The sequence below is a fragment of the Antennarius striatus genome, chromosome 3, assembly GCF_040054535.1.
Source record: "Antennarius striatus isolate MH-2024 chromosome 3, ASM4005453v1, whole genome shotgun sequence".
NCBI classification, from domain to species: Eukaryota; Metazoa; Chordata; class Actinopteri; order Lophiiformes; family Antennariidae; genus Antennarius; species Antennarius striatus.
In genome coordinates this window covers 26,815,553-26,825,583 of record NC_090778.1, presented here as the reverse complement: position 1 = coordinate 26,825,583, position 10,031 = coordinate 26,815,553, and the positions used below count along the sequence as shown (strand labels likewise).

At 46.9% G+C, this 10,031-nt stretch overlaps 3 protein-coding genes and 1 non-coding gene across 4 annotated transcripts; 2 read left to right on the top strand and 2 right to left on the bottom strand.

Moving 5' to 3' along the window:
- Positions 1-3: 3 nt before the first annotated feature.
- Positions 4-2,448, bottom strand: ciao1 (cytosolic iron-sulfur assembly component 1). The gene is made up of 7 exons (XM_068310494.1): positions 2,029-2,448; positions 1,659-1,807; positions 1,471-1,582; positions 1,303-1,391; positions 1,034-1,235; positions 615-678; positions 4-377 (listed from the first exon to the last, which is right to left on the bottom strand). Exons 1-7 carry the CDS (start codon positions 2,165-2,167, stop codon positions 143-145), a joined length of 990 nt encoding a protein of 329 aa, XP_068166595.1. The 5' UTR covers positions 2,168-2,448; the 3' UTR covers positions 4-142.
- A 778-nt stretch (positions 2,449-3,226) lies between these two features.
- On the bottom strand, positions 3,227-3,309 carry trnal-cag (transfer RNA leucine (anticodon CAG)). The gene has a single exon. It is a non-coding gene; the product is annotated as a tRNA-Leu (tRNA).
- A 644-nt stretch (positions 3,310-3,953) lies between these two features.
- tmem127 (transmembrane protein 127) lies at positions 3,954-6,426 on the top strand. Its single transcript, XM_068310992.1, has 4 exons — positions 3,954-4,320; positions 4,419-4,698; positions 4,797-4,961; positions 5,046-6,426. The coding sequence occupies exons 2-4, from the start codon at positions 4,455-4,457 to the stop codon at positions 5,354-5,356; spliced, it is 720 nt and encodes a 239-aa protein (XP_068167093.1). The 5' UTR covers positions 3,954-4,320; positions 4,419-4,454; the 3' UTR covers positions 5,357-6,426.
- Positions 6,427-7,038: 612 nt separating this feature from the next.
- Positions 7,039-9,327, top strand: gatd3l (glutamine amidotransferase class 1 domain containing 3, like). Its single transcript, XM_068311391.1, has 7 exons — positions 7,039-7,241; positions 7,321-7,373; positions 7,450-7,563; positions 7,635-7,766; positions 7,849-7,941; positions 8,793-8,958; positions 9,051-9,327. The coding sequence occupies exons 1-7, from the start codon at positions 7,125-7,127 to the stop codon at positions 9,183-9,185; spliced, it is 810 nt and encodes a 269-aa protein (XP_068167492.1). The 5' UTR covers positions 7,039-7,124; the 3' UTR covers positions 9,186-9,327.
- The last annotated feature ends 704 nt before the right edge of the window (positions 9,328-10,031 follow it).

Here is a 10,031-nt window from a genome sequence, read left to right as displayed (position 1 = left end):
GTTTTGCGTTTTATTTATACAAAACATCAATTGTTCATTTTTAATGAAGCTGAAGCATCGAGAGTTTAGACATTAAAGTCACATTCAAGACGTGACCAATAGCAGTTTCTATGGTAACATCAGCGAGCTACGTCGTACGCCTTCAGTCTTCCTCCGTGAACCTCCAGATGGCGATCTCTCCGTCGTCGCTGCAGGAAGCCAGGAGTCCCGCCTGCTTCGGGTTCCAGGCCACACAGTTGACGTCCTGTTGGTGGGCTTTGGTCGCCTGGGCAACCACATGGAACAGCGGTTGGTCGGGGTCGGCCGTCTCGTCCTCCATAAACACTCGCACCACGTCGTCGCCGCACGCTGTCGCCAAGGCGCCAGTCAGCCGACACCTGGAGACCGACAGCGTGGTGTCACGTTACAAAGGACTGAACCAACTGATGGGGGAGCGGGGGGGACGAGTAAAATTAAAATCCAGACATCTAATCATCTGCCCATGGAGAAGGAAAGATGGAATAGAGACCAATTCCTTTTTGAATATGACGGGAGAAAAAGATGGGACTTGTTTTAAAATGTAAAACAAAATGACTCAGTGACCATAAAACGGATCAAAACGAGGGGGGGCTTACCAGGACACGTCGTACACCGCTCGGTTGTGGAACCCCGACAGAGTGCAAATACACGTCCACTCCCCTGTTGGACGGATGAAACAAACCAGATCACACACTGGTTCACATTGTAGTGACAGGTTTTAGTTTAAATTAACCAAAACCTGATCAGTTTATCAGTTAATTATAACAGGAAGCTATTGATCAGAACATCAGGACCAAAGGCCGAGCTTCAGTGTAAAGTTTAACTTTAAAATATTAGAGTACAGTATAATGAGATATGAGCCGGACTTCAGGCCACCACCACTAGACCTGTGAGTTCAGCCACGGACCAGATTCAACTTGAATCTCAAGGTTCTACTGCAGGTCAAGGACTTCCTGGATTACTGAGCTCAGTGCCGCCACCTTGTGGCCAGATCGTGAACACAAACAGAACTCACCCTGTCCGCTTTCATTGAGCTTCTCCTTCCATATCTTGACGGTTCGGTCGTCGCTGCAGGAGGCCAGCCTCCGCCCGGCCGCGTCGAAGGCCAGACTCCACACAGTGGAGGCGTGTCCCGTCAGCGTGGCTCGGCATTCCCAGTCGTCGTCCTCTTCTTTGTACACGCAGATGTTGTTGTCATAGCTCGCCGACGCCAGGAGCTGCAGAAATACCGTTAAAAGAACCGTTTGGACAAACAGAACCGTCACCAGCTGGAGTTGGACCCACCTCCTGATTTGGATGCCACACCACATGCTTGACGTCTTGTGTGTGCGAGTTGATGACCGTGACGCACTCATACTCATCTTCCTCGTCCACTGCGAAGAAAAAAGGGAGATCTATGAAAACCACAGACAAACTAAATCAGATCCAACGTGTTCTCAGTGGGACGCGAACCTTCCCACACCCAGACGCTCTTGTCTCGGCTGCACGTCGCCAGCAGGTTTCCCGACGGCGCCCACGCCACACACTTGACCTCGTTTTCATGTCCCTCCAAGACGGTCAGGCTCTAGAAGAGGAAGTGAGCCCAGAAGTAGTATCTAAACACTCTTCACGTTCAAAGACGAGAGCAGACCTCGTCCCACCTCAAAGCAGTCGTTCTTCTTCTTCCAGATGCACGTCGTGGCGTCGAAGCTAGCAGAGGCCAGGTAGTTCCCACACGGCGACCACGCCACCTTCCTGACGGTGCGCTGGTGTCCGTCCTCCAAGACGCTCCTGCACACCCACGATTCGCCTGGAGGAAAAAGTTAATCAATTTATCCATAGATATCAAGACACTTCCTGGTATTTAATAAACTACACTCATATCTGAAACCACGGTGTGACGTCACAGGAGCAGACATGCGCAGTGCGACTCTACAGTAGAGCTGAACTCGTCTCTGGACGCGGATGTTATGTTATGGCGTTAGCTTCATTAGCAGTTAGCATGTCAGTGTTCGCTGTGACGTCACTCACCCTCTCGTCCCCATATCCGGATGGCCTTATCGCCCCCGCACGAGGCCAGCAGCGTCCCGGACGGGTTCCAGCTGACGAACCAGCAGCGGGAGTCCGGATGTCCGGTCAGCTTCTGGACCAGCGTCAGAGAATCCTTCATATCCGAGCCGGAACCGAGTCTCTGGACCGGCGTCACTCCGCTGTTCCCGTCGACGGCGAACAGGAACCAGAAAAACCAGCGACCAAACGACCCGAAGCACCGCGACCGGAACCAGCTGTTCGGTCCCTGGAGAGAAACTGAAGGAAATCAACTGGGTTCCAGAAAATGATGAAGCCTGAGAGTTCAGCAACTTCCCCAGCACGGAAATGCCGCCATCTTTTTGTGCAATGTTTTTCGCAGTGCATTGTGGGACTTATTTTTCCAATCGCGTTCAGCTGATTTTGCCATTTATTAAATACAGAATTTTTTTTGTAGATTCAATCACCAGAAATATTGCTGCTACAGTTCGAAATGGGAAATATGTTTAAAATTAATAAACCGTTTTTAACATAAATTACAGTTCTATTGGTATTAGTTGAAACTAATAAACTTTTTAAAAAATTTATCTTTTTTAAAAAACTTTTTTTTAACTCCATACTCAGCATCTTACCCCCAAGCGTTTTAAAAATCTAGTCCCCAAAGAACATAATAAATCAACTGTTTTTCAAAAAAAGTTTAAATCTTCTGTAAGTTATTTTATATAGATATTTTCATATTCAGCACAGACATCCACAAAGGAAGCCACTCTCCCAGCATAAAACCAAAAATGATGGTTTGTCACTCAATCAAATCCCTACAAATTGAATCCACATTGAAATGAAACGAAATGAAATGAGCTTTATTCATCCCCCTTAGGGAAAATTATTTGTCCACTCTAGTGTTATATACTGTACCTGTATATGCATGTGAATTAATAACAACCAAAGAAAAACTAACCCTACAGGACGCACACCTATAAGCATGCGGACAAGGGTACTGTGACGCCCCAATGACTACTGTATATATATAAAAAGACGGTGACTTGCTCAGGCACCTTGGCAGTGTGCGGGAGGTGAAATAGCGGCTCTCCACTGATAGTTCAAAACACCGAAATTTTCTTGCCAGAGGTGGGTGTTGAGCCGGCCAGTGCTCAGCCCAGGACTTTGTGGTCTGAGCTACTGCCACCCCCCCAAAACGTTTTGTCAGAAGTGGGATTCGAACCCACGCCTCCAGGGGAGACTGCGACCTGAACGCAGCGCCTTAGACCGCTCGGCCATCCTGACGTTGCCATGTCGTTCGATAATATTATTATTATTATTACTATTATTATCATAAGGAAACAGGCGCATTCGTCCCACCAAAAAATGACGCCGCGGAAGAGATAAATATTATATTTTGAAATCTTTAACTCACGTGCTTTTATTTTGAAAGCGGGACAGTCTTGTTTTAGTTTACACTCATACTTAGAAACCATATCTTTTGAGTTGAGTCATGTTAACTCGTCCATACTGCTAACTCTGTCAGTGTTCCCAAGTGACGTCACCGCCAGCCTAAACCTTCTGTCACGTCATTTCAGCCATTTGTTCTAGAGGAAGAGGGAGAAGTGTTTTTTCTGGATGGTTTGCCCACATCTTCCGATCATAAAACATATACATGGATACATTGTTCAAATATTGGTGTGCACAACACTTTTTTCAGGAAACATTTGAAAAAAGAAAAAAGAAGGTAAAACATCATTTTGTGAAAGCTTTGGAGTTTAGTTCTTTAATGCAGTATTTCTACTGAAACTACGCATCTATCGCCTTGATTATTATCCGCTGTTTTTGACTGCGTCCTCACAGGCTTTCCGGTAGATGGCAGCACTGATCACTGCTCACGTCTGTCCTACATTCTATTGCAGCGCGGAAGAAGAATTATGTGAACAAGGAAGTGGATAATTCGCAGGAAGTAGGTGTAAACTGCCCTTTGTTTTGTTTTCCCTTTGTTTTTCTAAAGAAGGTTGATTATTTTTCACCGGGTTAGGTCGTTAGTTTAGTTAGTTGTTCATGGTTTACGTAATTTGTTTATATTAATTACTTTTTTCGAATAAATCGGCGACGCTAGGCGTTAACGGAGAACTAGCTTTACGAGCTAACAACAGAGCTAACAGGCCCGAAGGCCATCTGTCTCTTGTGTGACCGTCAGGCAGACGCGTCTCCGGTCTCTAAGGCGGCTAGCCCTCAGGTCAAGCTGCGGTTGGACGCCTTTAATACCAATCAAAGCTCCAGGACGGCTGTCATCCGGTCATCGCACAGGTAATGCTAACTCTAACGTTATCATCTGGCTGTTCTTTGGCTAATCAGCTGGCTGGCCTTACTAATGGTTGCTACTGTTATATACACTGACCATAAAGGGAAACAAACACGACAGCAGCCGACGAGGACATCGGATGAGCATGTACGCCCCACCGGGTTCTACCGTCCCTGGGGGTCGGAGGAGGAGAGGCGGCACCACCCTGCCCAAGCAGCCGGAGCGGAGCTTGGTGTCGGCCCTACCCGGGGCCCTGTCCATCACAGCGCTGTGCACAGCCCTAGCGGAACCCGCCTGGCTCCGGGTCCACGGGGGAACCTGTCCGAGAGAGGAGCTGGGGGTGGCAGATGTTTTGGGGTACATAGACCCAAAGCTTCTGGATGGTGAGGACCCAGAACAGACGTGTTAATAGAAAAGAGTAATCATTGGGTTTAATTTAGTGTAACGCTTTGTGATGTCTCTGTACCCCCCCCCCCCACAGATTACTGTGTGAACCCCCAAACCATCCTGCTGCTGAGGGTGATCGCTGCCTTCTGCTTCCTGGGCATCCTTTGCAGCCTGACTGCTTTCCTCTTGGATGTATTCGGACCCAAGCATCCTGCACTGAAGATAACCCGCAGATATGCATTTGCACATATTCTCACAGGTACACCAAACATTTTCCTGGCTTCCTTCATATTTAAAAACATACTTTTTCCAGTACTAATTTGTGTTTTCTTTTTCTCATCAGTCTTGCAGTGCGCCACAGTCATCGGCTTCTGCTACTGGGCGTCGGAGCTCATCTTGTCACTGCAGCAGCAGCACAAAAAGTACCACGGCTCTCTCATCTACGTCACCTTCGCCATCAGCTTCTACCTGGTGGCCGGGGCCGGCGGCGCTTCGATCCTCGCCACGGCTGCGAATCTCCTGCGCCACTACCCCACTGAGGAAGAGGAGCAGGCTTTAGAGCTACTCTCGGAGATGGAGGACAGTAGTGAAACTTTTCCTGCTGATTATGACATTGCCAATCAGTTTCAGCCACCGCCTGCCTACACGCCCTGATGAAGCCAGATGAAGCTTGTTAACCCAGGCTTCTGTCTCAGCAGGCCTGCTCGATGAGCAAACCCCCCTCTCTAACAAATGGACATCTTCGCAAATATTCTCCATAACGAATACAACGTGCACAAACCCCTTTACTGACAGAGCTTGGGTGCATGAGAGCTTTTTTTGTTGTTTTTTTCTGGAAGTGGTGGCAGAAACCTAGGAGATGATACTTTCACCACTGACGCTGTTAGCGATTTGCATGTAAATGGCTTTTAAGATTCGGTTCTTACATGTGAAGCAAACTAAACTGCGATTGTCAACATGGCTCATCCCTATCGATAGATGAAACGGCCGCAGCCTGATCAGTGCCAATTATTGACGGTAGACTGTCAGAGATTGTGTCGCTCCTGATTGGATGTGTTTGAAGCTTCGTTAATCATCGTTTTAATGTGTTTTTATGCCATCCGTATGATTTTATTCTCCCAATACATCGCAAATGCAGACAAACACTGAAAAGTTTTAGACCTTTCTTTTGTGTAAAATATCCAATGGACCTTATTTATTATTTAGCTGTCTGTGCTGTGTCTTACTTTGGTTTGATTTGTGGACATCAGTCACTGGTTTAGTCTTATTGAATCATGTTCGTACTTGAAATAACATGAGAATGACAAAGGTGTGAGACCAGTATTTGTTACCAAGACGATTCTGACATGCATGGAGAGCGAGCAGCCACCAAGTCTGAAACGTCGACATCATGGATAGACTAACGTTTAGTAACGGGGAGCTCGTCACATGAACTGGTCATGTTTGTGTTTGATTTACCTGATTTGTATGTTGTAATTACCACACGTGACAGTTTGAGTGTTTTCTATGCATGAGTTCTTTGTGTGAGGATTTGAACCCTTCAGGTAGATGATGGAGAGAACGTCTCACTGAGTTTAAAATTGTGATTGACGTGGTGACTTGGCTGTGTATCGTTCTGTTTACTGCATTTCTTCCCCCTCCCCTTCTGATTTTTTTGCTATACTTTGTCACCAGTATGTAAATATTGTTTATACATAAAAAAAAAGTGGTCATAATAAAATAAATGCCATATTTTGCCTCATGTTTGTCATTTATAACCAGATGATTAATTAAAACTGTCCTCAACCAAATGCAGCCAACAGATCTGAGCTGTAGTTTTAATTAGACTGAATATTGACTTTGACATTTCAATCTGACCAGGATATTTTTGGGTTCACTGTCTAGACGCTACGAGGCTTTACGGTGAGTAAGAGCCTTACAATGTAATGGACTTTAAAGGGCAGAAAGTCCGGCTTGTACAGAATAAATTCACATCCTCTGCTGAAAGTCTGAAGCATTTTAAAACCTCTACTCCAACTCATAATCTATTTATTCCACACTTTGCTAAATTCAGACACGCTGCCTCGTTCCTGCAAGTTTCTCCGTCTCAAAGCCAAGTTAGACTGAAAATAGGTGGAGATATTTCCCAGGTTAAAGCGCTGCATGTTCTGATTGTTCTCCAAAGATCAGCTTCACTCTGTGGCCAAATGACTTAAGTTAATCAGGTGAATAAACAGGGTGTTAATAAGGAAGGGCTCCAGGAGGGGAAAAGGCCAGTTGAGGCAAAGATGGGATGAGAATAGGGCTTACGTGGTCACGTCACGCCACCGGCCCTTTGGGGTATAAATACAGACGGATCGATCTCACGGCCACACGTCTTCACCTGCTCGGTAGAAACAAACTAAAGACACGTTTTCCTCCTGAAACAGACTGAAGCGCCATCATGTTCGCAACAAGGGCCTTGTTGTCGAAGCAAACCATGGCTGTTTTCTCTCGCCAGCCGGCCTGCTTTGTCCACCAGGGTGACTACGGCAACTGGGGGAACACCAACGTCGCGGTGGTAAGTATCCCGTAGCGATGCGGCGCCGGTGGAAGGCGTGGCCGCCGTGTGGTGACGTGTGAACTCTGATGGGTCCCAGGTGTTCTCCGGATGTGGCTGGTGGGATGGGACTGACGTCCACGAGGGAGTGTAGTGAGTACCAGAGGAGCGTTTAACACACCGACACCCCGCTGCACAGGGGGGGGGTAACTGATGTCTGTGTCTGCAGCACCATGTACCACCTGAGTCGCCACGGCGCCCGCTTCCAGATGTTCGCTCCAAACCAGCAGCAGATGCACGTGTCGGACCACATCAAGAAGCAGCCTGCCCCCGGAGAGACCCGGTATAGGACCCGTAGGTGACTGGATTACCTGAGTGCTTCTCACCTTGAAGTGACCTTTGACCCCTCCACAGGAACATGATGATGGAGGCGGCTCGCTTCAGTCACGGTCAGGGGGCGACTCAGATGCAGGACCTGTCCAGGCTGGACGCCAACAGCTTCGACGCTATCATCTTTCCAGGAGGCCACGGCATCATCAAGAATCTGTGAGGGTGGGGGGAGAGTGATGTCATCAGTCTGGGGGGGTGTGGTCGGATCAGTAACGTTACGCAACTCTCAACTCCGCAGATCGTCTTTTGTGAAGGAAGGAAAAGACTGCAAGCTGCACAGCGACGTGGAAAAGGTGCTGAAGGACTTCCACCGTCTGCACAAGCCCATCGGGTCAGTGACACGCTCAGGTTCTGGTTCTGGTGGTCAGAATCACTACTTTACCTCCGAACGCAAAGTAAGATTACAGCCCCGACACTTTAAATCAGATTACAACAGATCACATTAGGTGAGATAAACACGAGATTTAATCAATCCCTGTGATGGAATTAGGACATTGGACAGGAAAAAAATATATTATGACTTCTTTTATGATCGAATATAAAATTTAGAATTAATCAGAGAATGAAAATATAGTTTAAAAAAAACTGAAGGTTCGAAACTGTTACCATGGAAACAGAACCAAAATTTAAAAATGTTCTGCACCCCTGCAGCGTGCTGTGCAGCAGAGGACAAACGAAATAGATTTACAGTTGTGACAAAATAAGAAAAGTTGAACATTTTGACCCAAAACTAGAGAAATTAAGGTGTTTAAATGTTAAAAGGCGCCACTGCTGCCTGTCTAATGAAACATTTTCTGATTTGTAATCCAGATTAAATGTGTTAGCAGACAGATGAAGGTGGGACGCTCCTTGTTTTACATGCAGGTTAATCATAAAGTGGATTAAAATCCTTCTATAAAAGGTCCCATATGTAAAATATTGACAAATATACACAAATAAAACCAGTCACATGTTTGTGTGCACGTTGGTCCGTCTTTGAGGGGGATGAGGAAGAGGAGGATGCAATGCTTCCCCTCCAGTTTTAGAAAGCACCCAGACTCCTGACCCGGAGCCAGCCTGGTTTAATCCTCACCGGCCTTCAGGTTCCACCCCTCCCCTGACAGGATCCCCCCCATCCTGATCGGGGAGGGGGGGGGGGTTTCCTGGAAACACAACACTAAAAGCAGCTTGCATCCCTTCCAGGCTGGCCAGCATGGCGCCGGTTCTGGCCTGCCGCGCGCTGCCCAACATGGAGGTGACGATGGGCCGCGAGCAGGACGAGAGCAGCCGCTGGGGGAGCTGGCCCCACACCAACATGGTGCAGGCCGTGAGGGCCATGGGGGCCCAGCACCACATCCGGGAGCCCTACATATCCTTTCTGGCTTTATGTTCAGTGTTTGCTCCTCAAATCAGGTTTTTTGTTGTTGTTGTTCTGTTGTTGACCTTAACCCTTTCCTCCACGAAGTGTTTGTGGATGAGAAGAACAAAGTGGTCAGCACCCCCACCTTCATGTGGGACACTGAATACCACTTCCATTACATATTTGACGGCATTGGAAACATGGTCAAACACGTGATGCGCTTGTCCACAAAATAATGGCAGATTTTAGTTGATGAGCGACACAAAACAAGCGCTCCTTTACGAATATACGTGTTTTATTTTACCTCTGACTTAAATTCAGTTCAAGATGTTAAATCTTCCCTCCAAACCCTTTGAATAAACAGAAACTGTTTCCACACTCGACGTCTGTGTGTCGTCATGTGAACGTCTCTTACCTAGATCAGCGGTCCCCAAGCACCGGGTCGCGACCCACCACCGGGTCGCGGGGCGTCAGGTACCGGGCGGCACAGAACGTTAAGGTTTTTGTTGTTTTTTTTAAAAAAAAATTAAAAAAATTGATTATCAGTCTAAAGATGTTTTAGTTTGATGAGTGACGTCTGTGCGGAATGACGCACAGACGGATGCGTGCGTCTGACAGGTGTCGGTCACGTGACAGGTTACCAGCCGCTACCCCTAAATTAAACGCCCACAACCGCACCAGTGTTCTGGATTACAGACAACGCAGATTATCCTGAGATCGCCCAAAAAGTAACGAAAACCCTGCTTCCCTTTCCAACCTCCTGTCTTTGTGAAGCGGGATTTTCTGCAGTGACCGTAAAGAAAACCGAACCGCGGACTAAACCGGAAGTCTGGAACACACTTCCGGTGTCATTGTCTCCTGTCACCAGAGGGGACCAGCTGGTTGCAGAGAAACAAGATCAGGGGTCTCATTATTATAATTATTATTCATTCTAATTATTATTCATTGACTTTTTTACCCATTTATGTAGAAATGATCAGTATTTCTCCTACGCTGAATGTACTGATTCTAAGTCACTATATTTCAAAATAAAGCTCATCAGTGCAGTAAAGTTTTTTTTATTATAATTAGTTCTTATAATT